This window comes from Aureobasidium namibiae (assembly GCF_000721765.1).
Source record: "Aureobasidium namibiae CBS 147.97 unplaced genomic scaffold scaffold_4, whole genome shotgun sequence".
Classification (NCBI taxonomy): domain Eukaryota; kingdom Fungi; phylum Ascomycota; class Dothideomycetes; order Dothideales; family Saccotheciaceae; genus Aureobasidium; species Aureobasidium namibiae.
Genome location: NW_013581205.1, coordinates 885,883 through 904,229, shown reverse-complemented (window position 1 = coordinate 904,229; position 18,347 = coordinate 885,883). Strand labels below are relative to the sequence as shown.

The 18,347-nt window shown below is 52.0% G+C and overlaps 8 protein-coding genes across 8 annotated transcripts; 4 read left to right on the top strand and 4 right to left on the bottom strand.

Annotated features, from left to right (window-relative positions):
* Positions 1-611: 611 nt before the first annotated feature.
* On the top strand, positions 612-2,571 carry M436DRAFT_71019 (uncharacterized protein; the record flags this gene model as incomplete). Its single annotated transcript, XM_013574329.1, has 2 exons — positions 612-750; positions 800-2,571. The coding sequence occupies 2 exons, from the start codon at positions 612-614 to the stop codon at positions 2,569-2,571; spliced, it is 1,911 nt and encodes a 636-aa protein (XP_013429783.1).
* A 732-nt stretch (positions 2,572-3,303) lies between these two features.
* Positions 3,304-5,840, top strand: M436DRAFT_42025 (uncharacterized protein; the record flags this gene model as incomplete). The annotated part of the gene is made up of 4 exons (XM_013574178.1): positions 3,304-4,185; positions 4,240-4,987; positions 5,044-5,286; positions 5,329-5,840. The coding sequence occupies 4 exons, from the start codon at positions 3,304-3,306 to the stop codon at positions 5,838-5,840; spliced, it is 2,385 nt and encodes a 794-aa protein (XP_013429632.1).
* Positions 5,841-6,074: 234 nt separating this feature from the next.
* Positions 6,075-7,113, bottom strand: M436DRAFT_61935 (uncharacterized protein; the record flags this gene model as incomplete). Its single annotated transcript, XM_013574245.1, has 2 exons — positions 6,075-6,725; positions 6,778-7,113. 2 exons carry the CDS (start codon positions 7,111-7,113, stop codon positions 6,075-6,077), a joined length of 987 nt encoding a protein of 328 aa, XP_013429699.1.
* A 1,091-nt stretch (positions 7,114-8,204) lies between these two features.
* Positions 8,205-8,807, top strand: M436DRAFT_41988 (uncharacterized protein; the record flags this gene model as incomplete). Its single annotated transcript, XM_013574172.1, has 1 exon — positions 8,205-8,807. One exon carries the CDS (start codon positions 8,205-8,207, stop codon positions 8,805-8,807), a length of 603 nt encoding a protein of 200 aa, XP_013429626.1.
* Positions 8,808-9,269: 462 nt separating this feature from the next.
* M436DRAFT_79937 (uncharacterized protein) lies at positions 9,270-11,012 on the bottom strand (the record flags this gene model as incomplete). The annotated part of the gene is made up of 2 exons (XM_013574420.1): positions 9,270-10,835; positions 10,914-11,012. 2 exons carry the CDS (start codon positions 11,010-11,012, stop codon positions 9,270-9,272), a joined length of 1,665 nt encoding a protein of 554 aa, XP_013429874.1.
* Positions 11,013-12,796: 1,784 nt separating this feature from the next.
* On the top strand, positions 12,797-13,480 carry M436DRAFT_10264 (uncharacterized protein; the record flags this gene model as incomplete). The annotated part of the gene is made up of 2 exons (XM_013573916.1): positions 12,797-13,161; positions 13,219-13,480. Coding segments are annotated over 2 exons (627 nt in total), but the record flags the coding sequence as incomplete, so codon positions are not given.
* Positions 13,481-14,647: 1,167 nt separating this feature from the next.
* On the bottom strand, positions 14,648-15,927 carry M436DRAFT_71013 (inosine monophosphate dehydrogenase; the record flags this gene model as incomplete). The annotated part of the gene is made up of 4 exons (XM_013574328.1): positions 14,648-14,908; positions 14,963-15,656; positions 15,707-15,812; positions 15,867-15,927. The coding sequence occupies 4 exons, from the start codon at positions 15,925-15,927 to the stop codon at positions 14,648-14,650; spliced, it is 1,122 nt and encodes a 373-aa protein (XP_013429782.1).
* A 381-nt stretch (positions 15,928-16,308) lies between these two features.
* On the bottom strand, positions 16,309-18,102 carry M436DRAFT_41550 (uncharacterized protein; the record flags this gene model as incomplete). The annotated part of the gene is made up of 2 exons (XM_013574084.1): positions 16,309-17,576; positions 17,640-18,102. The coding sequence occupies 2 exons, from the start codon at positions 18,100-18,102 to the stop codon at positions 16,309-16,311; spliced, it is 1,731 nt and encodes a 576-aa protein (XP_013429538.1).
* Positions 18,103-18,347: the final 245 nt, after the last annotated feature.

Sequence of the window (18,347 nt, the reverse complement as noted above, 5' to 3'; positions counted from 1 at the left end):
AACCTCAAGATGCCAAAAGCCTTTCCCCATGTGGGGGGCTGAATGACAGGCCTCGCTGCTCGCTACGGATATAATCAATGCCGGAAATAAAGCATACTACCTACTCTCCGAAGTAGCAATCACTCGATGACTGTCTGGTTGCAACAGATCTGGTCCAGTATGGCCATGGACTATTGAGTTTGGTTCATCATGATATTTGTGTTCTACTTCTGCAACTGTGAAATCGCATAGCTACCTACCTAGCATTCACCGGAACCTCAGCAAGGCATGAGTAGCCGGCTATGCTTCCATTGCTTCCGCTATATCCGCCAATTGCCCAGTATTTTGCATTGGCATCGCCGCATACATGTGAATCTACTTGTTGGCGGTCGCTTCTGCTGCCGTCATTCGAAGTTGAGTGTACACAAGACTCAGTATTTTGCGTTGCTTGTTGAAACATTCAAGCAGATAGGTAACTAGCGCGCGCATCGGCAGACCTTCCGTTCGAAGCGATGACGACCTTTTGTCTTGCATGTGAATAGCAGCCTAGGTTGCTGTGTTTCGACAAATAGTCAGCGACAAACCACCATCGTAATTACCATCTCGCCGTGAACGCGCGCTCGCGCAACACCATGTCGTCGGCCCCGACTGCTTACAAGAAGCGCAACGGCACTCTGTCGGTTGGCGCAGACAGGACATCGTTATTCTGGACTCCCTCCGAACCTCCGTCCTCTCCGCCTTCACTCACGATTGCCATCAAGGACATCACAAGTCAGTCCATGTATCCTGGCCCTCTGTGAATTATTGCTGACCATACTAGACCTGCAGCAAACCCCCGCGGGAAATCCCAAGGTCGCCCTGAAAGTGGTTGTTTCGCCAGCAGGCGCTACCGGACCAGAGAACCACGTCTTTTCCTTTACCTCTGCCGCAGCACGAGCCGAACAAGAAGCCATCACCGACATCCTACGAAATGCAATCGCCGCAATCAAGACCGCCGAACCCCCCAAGCCTGCGCCAGCACCCGGACCGGCCCAAGATGCGTCCGCCCCTTCAGCAGCCATGGCTATGGCTCAGGCTGTCTCATCGGCTATCAAGACGAACGAGAGCTGGTATGACGATACCTATCTCATTACCGACATTGAGTTGCAGAGATCACTTCTCGATGCGAATCCGGCATTGAGACAACGGTTCAACGAAAGTTTAAGGGACAGGCCAGAGACTATCACAATTACACAATTCTCTACACAGTTCTGGTCTACGCGGCTACATCTACTACGCGCTCATGCGATCGAGAAAGCACAGAACCAGGGCGACTACAACGTTTTGCCCGAGATCAAATTTACGCGAGTGGCTTCCGAAAAAGAAGGCGAAGCCGACTCTTTGACGCTTCGTCTGGCAGGCCCTCAGATCAAATTGATCTTCAAGCAATATCCTATCGTCAGACAAGCCTACAACGAAAATGTCCCTCCCACCGATAGCAACACGTTCTGGTCACGATTCTTCATGAGCAGACTGCTAAAGAAGCTCAAAGGTGAAAAGATCACCGACGCAGATGCACCAGATCCGATGTTTGACAAGTACTTGAGTTATCAAGAGAAGGGGCCATCAAACATTGGCTATGTTCCACATTTCATTGACCTCGAAGGTAACGAGCAAAATCACAGTCAACGTCAAGGAAACAGGCCAGACGAGACGATGCGGCCCGAAAAGGTGCCGATATTGAGAATCCTCAACAACTTGTCAGAAAAAATGATGGCTCAAGTGGCACCGACGGACGGCGGCGCTCATGCACCCATCGGTATGAGCGAGGATGCATTCAATGAGCTTCGACTTCGAGATCTCCAGACTGAAGCTGGGGACAATCGCGTGGTCTTGAACATCAAGGATCAGCAACGCTTACTGGGTGGTAAACAACAGAACGGGCTATCATTAGAAGCACGGCTCTATGCTAAGCAACCACCTGCAGGTGTGCTAGAACAGTTGCATACAGAGATGGCTTCTGCGGCTAGAATCAACCTCAGCAAGATGGTTGGCATGCAATCGGACAGTGAGGACTCAGATGATGAAAGCCGAGCAAGTAAGAGAGTGCGGATAGGAAGCAAAGGCGCGCTTACACAGTCTACTCAAGAAATGCTGGCATCGATCAGCAGACGCAGGTTGGCAGCGTCGGCAGACGTGTCGTCACGAAGAGGGCTGTCGCAGACGACATTCGACACTCTGTGTCTGACGCACAATACGACAGTAGAGTTCCTCCACTATTTCTGGACGCTGTTTCTGTCTGGAGATGGATCGAGGAGTAACGAGGTTGCAAAGCTAGTCGAGACTCTGGATCGATCGGTTGACCGGATCAAGATGGTGTCAGACCAGGCGGAAAAGGAAAAGGCACAGGAAGCAGAGAGCCTGAAGAAGCAGATTTCGACACTAAACGCCAGGTCAACAAAGCGTCGACGGATGGAGATGGATCTGGACAGGCTAGGCGGAGGGAGGCAGGCGGTGGAGGAAATGGTTCAGCCGACGATCAAAGCACTGGCGTCGGCGACGGCACAATACCGCAAGGCATTCGAGGAACAGAGTGCACAAGCGGCGGCGTGAAGGGCAGAGTAAAGAAGTATCAAGCTGCAGCGGACAGATGATGATAGCCAGGCGAGACCAAGAATATCCGGGTATCCCAAGTCAGACCTCCCTGTGTGCTAGACTTTGTGACTCCAGTGAGTTTAGTGCCCTACGCTCCTCTCTCCTATGAAGGTGTAGAACACAATGCTCGCTATAAAAAGGCACAGTGATCTCTAGATCAAAGATGGATCCAGAGAGAGCATCAAATAACACTGTATCTCGATGATTTCGATCCAGTCCTTAAGAACATTGTGCATTTTAACGGGTAGCAGCGTTACAAACCTTTGCACACAGGGAGGGAGTATCTGTGTCGAGTCAACGTGCCTGCATGGCGATAGAGTGTGCCGGGACAAGCAGATGTAAGTGTGGGGACGATAAGGGCGGGTTGCCTGGCAACGCCAGAAACCATCAACAAGCCGAGTCGCTCCAAGACGGCGGGGATAACAATACATTCTTCACCACGTTTGATCCAAGCTCTCAATCATCCACCCCCCAACGCGCCCAACTCTACGCAAACAGTACATGGATGAGAGAGTCAATGGGCAAGCTGGCATCGACCACAACCCTGCAGAAGCTCCCTCGACACCTGCTGCACAAGCTCCCTCAGCGGCCTCATCAACCATCAAGATGCTAAGATCAATCTTGCCCAAAGAACACAGACGATCAAAGTCAAAGGACCTCGCTCGAGTCACGTCCAACACGACGACGCAGATGGTCCCCCTGCTGCCTCCGGACCACCCTCACTCAACCACGCAATCCACTGAAGACGACCGCTCTAGCAGGCAAACCAACAAGGATAATGCACCACCACACAAACGCTCCAAGAGTACTGTGTCACTACGATCACTGGGTAGAGACAAGGAAAAGGACAAGGAGAGAAAGAGTCGCAAGGAACGGGAAAAGGAAAAACAGAGTCAGCGTGCCACAAACGACCCCGACAACCGCGATGGTCGAACACGCATGAAGAAGACAAAGTCGTCAACCAGCCTTCGAGGCTTACTCGGCAAGATGAATCGCTCATCCAAGGACCTCGGCGACACTGTCCACGACAAGGAAAATCTAAGCCCACCACTCCCGGCTGTCGATCCCACCGTAACCTCGCATTGGCCTCAAAATCCGCCCGTCGCTCAACATCTTAACGCAGAGATTGATCGCTACACTCCAAGAGACTACACTCCCTCCAAGCAGCGCGACTTTGCTGCCTACGGCCAGCCCGCCCTCTCGAGACCCTCCTCTTCTGGACGTCCCAAAAGTATGGTCATTCCGGGCTCGACCTCCTTTCTCGATATGCTTAACCGTCCCGCCAGTCGCGACCATGATCGAGAGCGTTCTCAGCTCGATTCGCGCCGTACGAATAACTCACGAGGCAGTCGCGAGAGCTTCGAAGACGGCAAACAGTCTTTTGGTCGCAAAGTGAGCTCCAGCAGCAACGAACGTCCTGCGCCGAAGTCTCTGGCGAACATCCCCAAACGTGGCCCAAGGGTCATGGCTGCCGTAGCTGCGTTCGACGAAAAGGCCAGGGAGGGTGTCATAATAAAGGATGACCAGAAATTGGATCCCAAAACCGTCGATGCTGCTTTTGAGGCTGTCTTGGTAAATCGGTGCCCTTCTCCCGCATCTTTGTGCGCTTGCTAATACTCCTTCTAGGACTCACGCAACATCCCAGAGAACATGCGGCAAAAGATGCGTACCTTGACACTCCGGGTCAAAGCTGACTTTGTCAAACAAGACAAGGGTGCTCTTAGTCCTACTAAACCAGAATCCAGACTCCCGTTCTTCCATGATGAGCCTGTTCAACAACAGACTGCCGATTCCGGCGAAGAGGAAGTCAAGGAGGATTTATCAAAACGGTCAAGATCGAGAAGTAAGACTTTCACGCTGACCAGAAGTGATGACACTTCCAAGAAATCAAAGTCGGACAGCCGACCCAACTCGATTCATATCCCAAGATCATCCGGCACATTACCCAAGCACTTTGTTCCTTCTTCACCTGGTCGGGGACCACAAGCTGCTTGTCCCGACGAATTCGTAGCCTACCTTGACAACGTACGTGATCCTGTCCAGATGGAAGTTGGTCGGCTACACAAGTTGCGTCTCTTGCTTCGGAATGAGACCGTTGCTTGGGTTGACAACTTCATATCGCTTGGTGGCATGGCTCAAGTTGTGGATCTACTTCATCGCATCATGCAAATTGAATGGCGCGAAGAGCATGAAGATCAGCTACTTCACGAGGCTCTGCTCTGCTTGAAGGGACTTTGCACTACAGAAGTTGCTCTCAAGAACTTGGCCGCGTTGGCGGACGCACTCTTCCCCAAACTCCTGGCCATGATTTTCGATGAAGAGAAAAAGGGACCTAGCGAGTTCACTACCAGGGGTATAATTATCAACATTCTTTGTAAGTCAAAATCATGGTCAGCCTGTCTTTTGTTCGATTCTAATCACAAAACCTAGTTGCATACCTGGGCGCAGCACGAAATGGCGGACCATACGACCTTGCTCAACGAGCTCGTGTGATTCTAGCCTATCTTGCAGATCCTCAAAAGCCCGAAGACGCACAGCCAGTATCCTTTGTACTCAGCATGCGGCAATCCAGACCGTACAAAGTATGGTGCACAGAAGTCAGTAATGTGACCAAGGAAGTGTTCTGGATTTTCCTGCACCACCTTAACGTCATACCGCTTCCAAAGAAAGAAAGTACGAGTGGAGATGGCACGACACAAACACGGGCCGGTGGAGTGATTACGCCCGGTCAAACCTATGCTGAGAGATTCTTCCCTGGAGACCGCCCACCTGTTCCAGCTGCGCCCTACATTGGTGGAGTCGAATGGGATGCAACTACATACATGACGTCGCACCTAGATCTTGTCAATGGACTCATTGCTTCACTACCGAGCAGGGAAGACCGCAACCAATTGCGTTCAGAACTCAAGACCAGTGGGTGGGAGAAGATGATGGGCGGCACCATGCGTACATGCAAAGAGAAGTTCTACTGCGGTGTACATTCTGGCTTGCAGAATTGGATAGCCGCCGCTCAAGCCGATGGATGGGACATTGACTACGTGCGCTATGGGCCGAGCAAAGAAGAAATGGCGGCGTCGAGCCCAAAGAAGAGTCCGAGAAAGACGGAAGCACCGCCGCAGATTGGTTTTCCCATCATACAGATGCCCAAGCTAACGCTGGGATTGGATCGGTCCAACTCGACGCCTGCCTTTAACGCCAGTAACGGTAACGATGGATGGTTGGTTTGAAAAAGTAACGACGTGGGAGTTTTATGATTGCTTTTTGGATTCATGTTCGCTACTTTCATTCTCCTAAGGCATTGTAATGGTGTTCTCGGACGGGGATTCAAAGTGGCGCTATAGGTGTACATTTTTGGCATGGAGGAGAGTCTCGGGAGTACACAGTGCTGAGCACATAAGTTCGGTAGCATATTAAGCACTTTATACATCTAAGCCCTCCCCTCTATCGCCGTGTCTATATCGTTACCAGCTGGTCAACTGAGTGGAGCGATCAAAGCCTCCTCGGAGCTGCTGTTCAGGCTTGACTACTTTGCCCTGGAGGATGGTGTAGCGAACCAGGTTCTCACAGTCCTGAGGCTTGATTCTGGCCAGCCATATGCACTGCGCGGCCTCGTCCATGGGTTTGCCGTCTGGGGTCAGGCGTCTTCTGTAGACCAAAACGTTTGCTGAGTATTTATGGCCACCAACGTGATTGATGAAGTAGATGCCAACACCTCCTGGACGCTCGTCGTCAAAGTCGCGAGCCAGACCCAAAGGTCGCAAGTGTCTTTCGAACTCCTTTTTGAGCAATGGAGCGGACTGGCCACATCTAGCATCTCTGGTGGCATGCGAACACAACAGGATCAAGTAGTTGTGAGGACATGATCTCATCTCTAACCCCGAGGGCAAGGGTGTGGTCGTCAGGGCACTGTCAGAGGTAGGGTCGGCCAGGGGTGTTGTATTCGTTGGAGCGGTATTGATACAATGTTTGATGAGGTCGGGTATGGCGGATGGAGTGACATGGTCGATGAACTTGAAGGCGGGAAGAAGCAGAAGCGTGGTACGGACCTGGCCATCAGGGTCCGAGTGTGAGGTGTGCGGTACTGGCATATTGGAGGCCGAGAGCATCATCTTCTTTAGAGAGGGGTTAGTATCTTGATATGGTGTATGATGGGCATGCACTTACGCCATTCGTAGGCTCCTCTGCCTTTGCTACGGCCTCCATGACGCTGCCCTTCTCGTCGGCGACATCACGAACCCAGTCCGTTTTTCCAGTAGCAACAATCAGGTGCGTGTTCCAACCACCGATATTACCATAGAGCTTGTCATCCTGATCTGTCTCAAACTTCCTCGGGTACTTTACAGTACATGTCTCGCAGTCGTGCAAGCAATCGTCGCCGTCGACAGCAGGATCCGTCTTTGTGAAGAGCAAGTTTTCGTTCTTTGCCTTGCTAAAATCGGTTGACGGCGTGGGCGTGAAGCGATACGAGAGTCCACGTAGCAAAGATGCCATGTTTGGCATGGTGATCTTCTGGGCAAGGCCAGCAGTATTTATCAGATCGTCGGCTCGCGGGTCGGGCCCACGTGCACGTCATCGACCTTCTCAGAGCTAACGATCCACGCACCTTTGAACTGTCCAAGACCCGTATGTCTGTGTCTGCTTTTGACGAGAAGTGAATGAAGTTCGGTGCGGCCAGTTGTTGAGTCAAGGATATGCCCAACTGATCTTAACTGCTGCCTGCTGCGTACATGCCTCTAATTGAACCTCACCTCGGACATTGCGGAGACCGAGCTCGCATCAGGATTCCTTCGTCTTTCCCCACGAGCAGGAGTGTGTCAAGTGATAGCTATCAAAATGCATAATACTCTTAAGAAACATGATAGTGTGTGTCCATTGAGATTTAACAAGTCTCGAGCTCTCTTTGGATAGGTCTCTAGTTTGCATACCATTGTGCCTTTCTATATTGGGGACATCGCTTTCACGTCTTCGTGAGAGAAGCCCGAGGCTTTAGCTTAGCCCAACACCAATCACTTTTTGATCGATTCAACCATCACTCAGCCAACTTACGCGTCTACATGACCTCTACAAACCTCAAGTTCCTTACTGGTGCACCTGTTTCGACTGCGCTGGACTGGAGTGATGAGGGCCTGCTCAACACCTTCTCTTCTGCTCTGCAGAGACATTTGAATCATGCACCCTCGGCTCCTCCACCTCCACCTACACCGACGCCCACTCAACCCGTGACCAAATGGAGGTCCATCTCACTAGCTACCAACAGGACTTTCAATCAGAGTCCCGTCTTGCACAGAGAGCTGCCACGAGCGAACATCAACGCAGTGCCACGCCAGATCAACAATCTCAAGGAGGACCACGATGACTTCCTCGACCACTCCTTTGCACTTGAAGCAAATCTACAATCCTCTCAGATCGCTTCTCATTATCAAAGTCTTGACGTCGATCCAGAGGAAGCAACCTTCATGACTGATGACTCCGTCTACTCAACCAACATGGACGACTTCGAGACGACCTTCATGTCTACCGCCGCTTCCGGGAAACAGGAAGACTCTGGTCCTCGATCTGCTGTGTCGTCGTACAGACCTGTTGGACCCCTTATGAGCATCAAGGCCGTCCCCACGGCTGACTATATACAACGAATACAGCCTCAAACCATGACCGTGAATCTACTGGTGGGTATCATCAGCATTGCCCCCGCTAGAACGGTGACAACACGCAAAAGCGGTCATGACATGGATATCATTGAGCTTATCGTTGGGGACGAGACCAAGGCCGGCTTCACAATCAGTTCCTGGCATCGAGCTCAAGACTCTCAGCAGCCATACAAGACCGAGGATCAATCACGCACAACCCTCTCATCAATGCGCTCACAAGACATTGTCCTCATTGAAAGAGTAGCACTAAGCTCCTTCCGCAATGCTGTCTTTGGCCAGTCTCTTAACCGGAGAGCCACCAAGAACGCCACAACATTCACGGTCCTACAAAAAGCACACAGTCTGCCTTCAGACAGCGCTCAGCAACCCAGCTTCCCTCGAGCGGTCGAGAATAAGCTCGAGCGAGTCCGCGACTGGGTGTCAAGCTTTGTTGGACCCGGTGCTAAACGCAAGGCCCAATCTGAACCATTACCGCAAGCAGGAACGAAGAAGAAATCGAGAAGTGCTTTGCTAGAGGAGTTTCTGCCAGCTGATTCCCAACCTTGATGGAAGGACGTCAGAGCAAGATCGATTCGGATTATATCACGTGCGTTCAGCGTCTCACTAGCCACATCTGACGCTTTGCACGTGGCTTGCAAGAGCTCTTGCAGCATGGAAGGCAGCGAGAAGCGAATATCAGAGGACGTGACCGATTGATGTACACAAAAAATCCAACACACTACAAATTTGTGGTCTTTGGTTGAGCGTGCAGGTATGACCGGTGTACGATATCTGTCAGACCACGCCTCATTTCTATTATATCAGTCGAATGGTCTTCTGGAGAGAGGACAGCATCGCCTATGTCTCTAAGTTGAGTCCGTTGTATCTCAGAATCACTGCGAGGCGGTCATTTTGATGTTCAGACGGGGCTGGTGAGCTTGTGTGTATGTTCTACATGCTGTGCATTGAAAATCAAGGAGGAGGGATATAGTACAAGAATAAGATGCGTTGTGAGAGGCAAGACTTTTTTTACTGGCGACCGAGACCGTACTTTTGAATCGTACCTTGAATGGCGTCCCACTTGAGCTCTTGAATCTGTACACCTTCCTCTTCGCCTTGTTGGATTACGACGGTAGGGGCACCGCTGCCGCCGCCAGGGTTCTTGACCATGCCGCCAAAGACTTGACGAGCAACGTGACGCAGCTCGGGAATCGAGACTTTGTCGATGCGAGCAATCATGTCTTGTACAGGAACCTTGCGTCCGTGGACCTGGACCTGACGACCCAGATCCTCGAGCTCGACCATGCGGCTCTCGAGGTTCATGAGTAGACTGCTCTTGAGCTGGTTCTTTGCACGCTTGACTTCTCCTTCGGTCAGGCGGCCAATACCAGTCTCCTTGCCCAAATTAGCTAGTTGCAAGCACATGACCTGGAGCATGTGGTTGACGTAGGGAGTGGCGCATGCAGCGCTGATACCAAAGATGCCGCTGTCGGTGTAGGCATGGTTGAAGGCGACGCAGTTTTCGACCCATCCGTGCTGGTTCAAGACATTGGTATACAGACGACTGTACATGCCCTTGCCGGGACCACCGGCGGAGAATGATCCACCTCCACCAAGAAGGGTTTGAAGAGTTGCGAGAGCATAGATGGAGTCGGAGTTGATGGGAAGTGACTCGAAGGCAAGATGGATGTATGACAGGCGAGGAAGCGCGGGGTTTGGGGGGATAGGCAGGTTCGGTAGTGTGAGGAAGCCACCGGTATAGCGGGCGGGCGAGGAAGTGTCAATGGGCACATCGAGAGGGTGGGGGATGATCTGAGAAGGGTCTAGTGGTGAGACAGTAGCAGACTGCGAGGCCGAGGTGGAGAGGTTTTTGAAGAAGGGGATCTTTGAGCTGAGAGTCGACTTTTGCTGTGGTTGCGGCGACTTCTGGGAGGTTGACTCTGACGTAGGGAGCGCTTCAGCCTTCATATCACCAAAGTGTTGCTCGGCCAGGTCGATGGCTTGTTTGTGCTCGACACCAGCAAAGGCGACGACCAGTCTCTCGGGACGGAAGAAGGCACGGCGGTAGGCATCAACGGTGCGCTTGTCGATGCTGGCCAAACGATCGGCGGGACATAGCAAAGGGTTTCCGAGAGTGTTGTCCTTGTATGCAGCCATGTGAAGCAACTCGGGCAGGATGAGATCGGGCTTGCTCCAGATCTCACCAATCTCATACTCTGCCGTTTCGATCTGGCGTGCGACCTCTTCATCAGTGATCAAGGGATGGCGGATGGTTTCGGCGAGGAGAGCAGTAGCGGTGGGGACAGCGCTGTTGAAGGTGGCGGCCTGGTACATGAGGGATTCACGAGACGAGGCGCATTGGATGTTGCCGCCCAGGGACTCGATCTCCTCGAGCATACTATCGGCGCTCCGCCGTGACGAAGACTTGAAGGCCAGTCGGTCGATAATGTGAGAGACACCGCGGAGAGCATCGTTTTCGTATCGGGAACCAGCATCGACGTAGACACCAATACCGGAAAAGGCACCAGGGACGGCTTCGCTGGCGACTCGGACGCCATTGGAAAGGGTTGTGACTTGATCGAGGTCGGTGGGATGCTGAAGAATACGGGCGTTACTAAAAGCCGACGGTTGGAATGCGATGCGCTCAAGGCGGACAGGAGTCTAGCAGCCTACCTTGTTGGCCTGATCTATCGAGGCAAAAGTGCGACGCGAGACATGGCGAGACAGAAAGCGACCGGTAAAGCGCGGTATGCCTGTGGACAGTCGCAGCATGGTTGATTGGGGTTATGTGATTGACAGAAGGCTATCCAGAATCCATGGCCTATTCTGTCATGGCCTGTTTGACAAAATTGCAAACCTCGGCTGCCGGTTGTGAGTTATATCCGTCCGGAGAGTAATCTCTTGTCGATGAAACTCCATACTTGTTCAAGCTTCATACCACCCGTCTTGAGCGTGCGCTCTAGTAGCCTGGACCAATTCTGACAGCATGTATCTTCAAATCAAGTGGCTGACGCTATGGGTTCCCGCCTGCACTTCAAATGTGGACAGGTTGAAGATGGCGTCAGCTTTGCATCGCTGTCGCAGTGGGTTTCGCTGTTCTACAGTAGTTCCCGCACCGAGCAGAGGTTCAATGGTATCGACATTGGCTACAATACGCGACCACTCCATCCCACCTGTTTCCTCCTCCCATTACTCTCATGTATTGAGACTGATCAAAGAAATCTGACGTGATATCGCTTTTCGATGGAACTCATTCGCTTCTCGAAGCTACTGTGTATCTTTGCAGTTGTGCGCGTTACAAACTTTAGCACGCGGAGAGGGGCATGAAAGGACGGCTCGTCAGGACGCCTCTTCGGATGCTTTACAGCCCTGGGGTCTGGAACACAGATGAACATGATCCGTTGCGAGTGCAAGTTCTACATGTGTGGGCTGCTGAGATGTAAATGTCATGAGCCCCTGTGGAAGTGAAGTCATGCTTGCAAGCACTGTCGAACCAATGTCTCGAGTCAGGGTCCGCTGGGCTAGGAAGAGAGCGGTTTCTTGGATCAACTGTACGTCCAAGGGCCACAACGCGCCATTGAAAGCGTTGTTGCATTGACTGTATGCTTGGAGTTCGGCCTGCGGCACGCACACGGCGTCCTTCTCTCACTCACTCTCTCTTTCCCTGCTTCTTTTTTCTCATCTCCCCAAGCCCTTCGTCGCTGTCTCTGTCGGCTTTCCAAGCAATCCCCCGCACTCAAGGCCTCGATTGCCGTTTCTCGGACCATTCTACACTCGACAAGCGTAATCGCCAATAGCAGTGACATAATCCGTCTAGACGCCTCTTTCTGATCTGAGATTCAACGCGCCCGCTTGAGGTCCTCTCCAAGTCTCACTCACTCCTCCTTGTCTTGGTCAAATCACCCATGTTTGGCAATTACACATCCCCGGCTGCAGCATCGCTGTCGACCGTTTCTTCAGCCGCTAACAACTCACCCGCATCACCCACTCGTCCATCGAGACTTCGCGGTCTTTCCTACATACGGAGCTATACCCACAATCACCTTCACTCCTCTTCCTCGAATACTCCATCAACACCACCAACAAATCAATCAATCTCTTCCTCGCCTGCCCATCCCTCTACTCGGCCCTCCACTCTCACCCGAAGTACCACGTCCCCCGTCTCTAGCACACGCGACACGCCGCCGAGCCCCCCGCTTCGTACCGACACCACGGCAAACGGCTGGGTCCCTTCTGTCGCCGGCCAGAGTGCCTTGTCCAGGCTCGCTACTCAACCTCAACCTACTCACGACGAATCGCCCACTCCAAACATGACCCGCCCAAGGGCGGCCACCGTCGGCTCCGAGGCCCCTTCTGCCCCTCCCGCCGACGATACACCCACTCGCCGTATCACATCTTCGACCGAGAGTGCAACTTCCGAATCCGTTACTACCCCGCCCGTCCAAGCCACATCGACCGACAAGAAGGAGGCCCCGACCGTTCGCTTTATCCCCCACCACGAGCCCCGCGCTTCGAGACCTTCCCTTACCTTCCCCATTGTCACTCGCACAATCGCCGCTGCAGGCCAGCGCGTCAAGGTTGGCAGATACTCGGAGAGAGATCAGGCCGCCGATTCGCAAGCAAGCGCAAAGACGGCTGCTCCTGTTGGTTTCAAGAGCAAGGTAGTCAGTCGCCGGCATTGCGAGCTCTGGTGCGACAACGGTCAGTGGTTCATCAAAGACGTCAAGAGTAGTTCTGGTACCTTCCTGAACCATGTTCGTCTGAGCAGTCCAGGAATGGAGAGCCGTGCGTTTCCCCTGAATGATGGCGATATCGTCCAACTGGGTATCGACTTCAAGGGTGGAGAGGAAGTCATCTTCCGTTGCGTCAAGATTCGCATTGAGTGCAACCGAGGCTGGCAAAAGAGTTTGAACCAATTCAAGTAAGTCTTGACGTACTTGGAGGAATCGTAGTGCCGCAAGATCGCTAACCGACACAGCACTGCAACCCACAAGAACATTCTAAAACAAGCAAAGGTCAACAACGCCAAAGACAGCGACGCTCAGTCAACCCACAGCTCAGAGTGCTCAATCTGCCTGAACCCTGTCGCTCCATGCCAAGCTCTCTTTGTCGCGCCCTGCTCACATGTTTGGCACTACAAGTGCGTTCGCACTCTCATCTATCCCAGCTGGCCTAGCTTTCAATGCCCAAATTGTCGTGCCTATGCCGATCTGGAAGCCGACGTGGAGCCTCCAGAGGAAGAAGAGTATGAGAGTGAGGAGATTGAGGACGCGGTTCAAGCTTCGACAAGTACGCAGCCAAAATCCCCTGAGCCTGAACCACTTCCTGCTATAGAGACTGGTGGTCTCGAGGACGAAGATTTGACAGCTATGATGCACAGTGTTTCCATGGGATCGGCCTCACCATCACATAACCCTTCGGGTTCAGACTTTGGCTCGGAAGGAGAGGCCGGGCTTTCTCGAGGCTCAATCTCGCAGCCTGTACCCATCATGGCTTCGACCAATGCACCAATAAACAGGAACTTGCCTGACTCCATTATGGCACGGTCAGCCACACCCACCTCTTCGACACCCTTTGCTCTGGCCGCTGGCGTGGCGCCCATGGGCGATGGACAAAACACGCCAATGAACGACGCTGGTCCGTTCCTTTTCGATAACAATCCAAGACGCGTTGCCGCACAGCGCAATGTCGCAGAAATGGCTCGAGAGCCTGTCCATGAGCAACCCGAGGAGCATTCTGCAACATAGTTCTTACCCTTTGTTTCTCCACTGCCACTGATTGAGAAATACCATTGGAAGCTTTCATGAAGTTGCTTGTTCTGTGTTTGTTGACAAACGGTCTCTTGTGTTTTTCACGTGGCTGGTTCTTATATAGTTTAATCTCGTTCTAGCAAGCTGTTGGGCTGTGCAGAAAGGAACGGACGGAGTGAAGAGGTTGCCCTTAGACTGCATCCCTTTTTGCTACCTCCTTGTATCTTGATCTCGACAACGTTCCTTGTCGTCAATTCTTCTTATAATTTTCTTCCTCTCAATCTTACTACATTCGCTCCTCATTGTCAAAAAGAGAGATCTGCGTAGACACAGATGTATATTTTGTTCAAATGCACAGTACCATCACTAACACCATGAGATGACCTTGACCTATACGCACCTCTCCCTTATCAAAAGTATCATGCGTTTTTGTTTCCTGGAGATGCCGGGACGCTATACATCCTCTGTAATCTACTACACGTTCTTCAGAAACCCACTCCCTACTCATCTATGTATACATACTGGCCCTCAGGCGTACACGAATAACGATCATGTGTTTGTTCAGAGGATGATGCTAGCAAATACATACTTGATGCCTATGTAGCTGGCTATATCTAGGGCATCAAACGATATCGCAGTCCAGTTTCAGCTTCTGACTCAGAGCTTACTCTTGCCAATCCCCCAGACTTGAGCCTCGGGGTTGTTCTCGTTCGATCTCACAGAACCGTGCTCACTCTTTGGGTTGGCGGAAGGATCTTGAATGGGCTTTCCCTCCAGATCACTCTCGGGCAGCTCCTCGACATATAGCGACTTTGCCTTGTTGATGGTTTCTAGAGCTTCACGCTCGATACGTCTGATGAGGTCTGCACATGTCGGGATGTCGTGAATCAAACCGATGACTTGGCCAGCAGTCCAGACCTATTTGTTACGGCGTCAGTATAATACTGGACAGCGATTGAACAGGCCACTTACACCATGCTCTGGGTCTCCGTTCAGAAAGACCTCTCTACCTCGCTTTCCACTGACATATGGAGCGACTTCTTCAAACTTGCCAGTCGGACTCTCCCTCTCGATCTTGATGGCATCTCTTGCAACCTTGTTCGAAAACATTCTGCTGGTGTTTTTCCATCGTCGGAGTACCAGCTCGGTATCCGTCTCTTGTGCCTTGACAATCGACTCCTTGATGTTTTGGTGAATGGGGGCTTCGATCGTACACATGAATCTTGTGCCCATGTTGATGCCCTCAGCACCGAGGGAGAGAGCTGCAGCAAGACCCTGACCATCGGCGAATCCTCCCGAGGCGATGAAAGGTACATTGAGTTCCTGACGAGCTCTAGAGAGCAGGATAAAGTTGGTGATATCAGTCTCGCCAACATGACCCGCACATTCCATTCCGTCGATACTGAGGAAGTCGACTCCAAGCTTTATGGCAGACAGTGCATGGCGTACAGTGGTACACTTGTGCAGAATGATGATGGGAGGATTTGCGGCCTTCAGTTGTTTAATCACAGGTGCCGGATTGTTGCCTGCTGTCTCGACGATTCGGATGCCTTCCTCGATGATGACACGAGCATATGCTGGGTAATCCGGGGGCTGGAGAGCGGGAAGTAGAGTCAAATTTACGCCAAAAGGCTTCGATGTCATCTTCCTACATCTTCGAATCTCCCTGCATGGGGTCAGTCAATGCAGACAGGACGGCCTGTATCGAGCACATACTTTCTCAAGTCTTCAGGTGTAGGCTGGGTGAGTGCAGTCAGGATGCCCAAGCCTCCTGCGTTCGAGACGGCACTGGCGAGCTCTGCATAGCCCACCCACATCATACCTATTCATCATCAATATTCACCTCGTGTCTCTCAAAATGCAGCACGCAACACACCTCCTTGGACCACTGGGACCTTGATCCCGAGCTTACGGGTGAGAGCGGTATTGAAGGGCATTTTGAGTTTTCGTTCTCGTCGTCCGGCTCGAGCAATGAGTAGGTATAGATTCGGAAATCACATCTTGTATGCCTGTGAATGGTATTGTCAAGTACACCCCTCAGGAAGGCGCTCATCGTGCCTCGGCTCGCTTCGGCCCGAGTGGATGCATGTGAAAGACGCTCAGACAAAGACCCTCGTGCCCTATTCTTGGCATTGTCACGAATAATATACTGAAGTAGAATAATACCCGGCTCGCTCCCAAAAAGACATACTCCCCAAAACCCTATGATTGAGAATGAAGTTGGCCGACCACATGGTCCAAAGAAAGAGAAGAAAAGAAAAGACCTACAAAAGCAAGACGACATCCTCGTGTCTGACCACACCGTCACTTTATGCCACTCAGTACAGATCACCAATCGTTGCATCCACGCTGCCCGAAGTGGTCCCCAGGTCCATAGCACTGCTAGCTTTGCCCTTTTGAGCAACGACATGGGCTCCAACAGGTCCTGACCATCGTTTCAATACTTCGACGTCTTTGCCATGAAGATGGACACTGCCTGTCATTGTTACAGCCTCGATCTTTCCCTCCCACTGTTGAGGATATTTGATGTGCACACTTCCGGATTTCGTCTTATGAACACTTCTGAGATGGCCCATAACGCTCTGTGAGTTTTCGTAAGGCGGCAATAGGTTGACACCAATCCTGCCTCCAGTCGACTCGGTTCGGAGCCAACTTCCTGTGCTGTGGGCCGTATAAGGCAGAACGTTCACATCGATGGAACCACTGACTGTGAGAATATCAGTGTTGAGGCCATGGATGTAGTTTCCTTTGACGGATCCGCTCTTGGTCTCGACCTTGGTGTGATACAATCGTGCTGGGATCTCTGCAATAGTAGCAGTTAGAGGAAAGATGGCCTTGATGCTTCCCGATACAGTTTCTGCCACAAAAGAAGCAGGTCGAGGGTCGGTCGGGCTTTCTTCTTTCGGTTCGACATTTATGTCGATACCTCCCGACGTTGTTTTGATTGACAAAAGGTCCCGTAGAGCAAAACGGCCACTCACACTTCCTGACATGAGATCTATACGAGTCTCGCGACCACTTTCCCAATATGCAGCGGAGAGGCCTCCGGAAACTGCAATGAAATCGGTCATGTTGCTAATGTAATATGCCTGGTCTTGGCCGAGGGGTAGAGTATCGTGAGATGGCGGGAAGAGACCAGGTTCAATCTTTATGTCAAGATGCTCGGTTGCAATCTCCAAATGCTCGAGCTGAGCTCCAGGTCTGAACCAGATGCCGATGTCGATTTCCATGCAAGCCTTTTGGTGGGTCGATGACGACGTGGGGGTATTTATACGCAGGCTCTCGGCTGTGTAATCAACACTGAAGTGTGATCTTTGGGCGTCTGATGATTTTGCGACCCGCATCTCCATTAGAATTGGATCTTTCTGGTCGTCCGCTCCAGCCATTATGCGGACTTGGCCATTGATATCACCCGAAGGGTTGTGTGCTCCTTCTGTAATCTCGACGAAGCTAAAGACGCGCGGGTTTTGGAACGAGAAGGTCTGTCGGTCGCTTATGGTTTGGTAATCGCATCTCGAAAGGTGAGGGAAACCGTCGACTGGCGAGGGACTGTTGTCATCATCACCACCACCACCACTGTTCTTTGCTGTGAATTAGCGACGAGCTATGTGGGAATTCGGAGATGGAGTGCCTACTTGATCACCACCACTGCTATCATCGCTTTTGCTATGCTTGGTCGTGGTTATAGCCATCAGGCCAACAAGAGAGATTGCAAGAATAAGCACTAGACATGCAAGCGCTTTCTTGATGGTCAAGACTCTACGCCTTTTGTTCGGTTTTGAGCCATCTTCGGCATCTCTTCCTGGATCACCCATGCTCTGTGGCTCGTCGGGTCGCACAATGGCCGATTCGACGACATGTTCATGGCGCGTTTGCTCTGGCTGGACGCCATCCTGTTCGTTTCGAGCAAGGTATGGAGGAGTGCCGTAGAGTCGTGTGACATCAGCATAGGCTGGGGGAGGTGGTGAAGTGCTCAATAGCGGCGTTCGTTCGCTCAATCGTTCACGGGTTTTGGGGGTTGGTCGGCCATGCGGGGCGGGCGCGGCTGGCGGTGCTTCTTCATCGAGGTCAGAGTAGTCCGTGTCGTCGTCGTGGACTGGCGAGACTGGCATCTTGGGCGATGAGCAACTTTTCAATGCGACGATGCGACATGTCGAAGAATGAGTCGCGCACCGATTGCACTATACATGATTGTCAGACAAGCCACCCTCGTGATGAGCCATTCTATTGCAATTATCCCCGCTCTGGCACTTATCCAATAGCATGGCGCGATAAGCCAGACTCTTGATCCTTCCGGTCAACGCGACCCGTCCCCGGATGCCAACACCGCCACCCCGTACCAATCCAGGGCCAACGC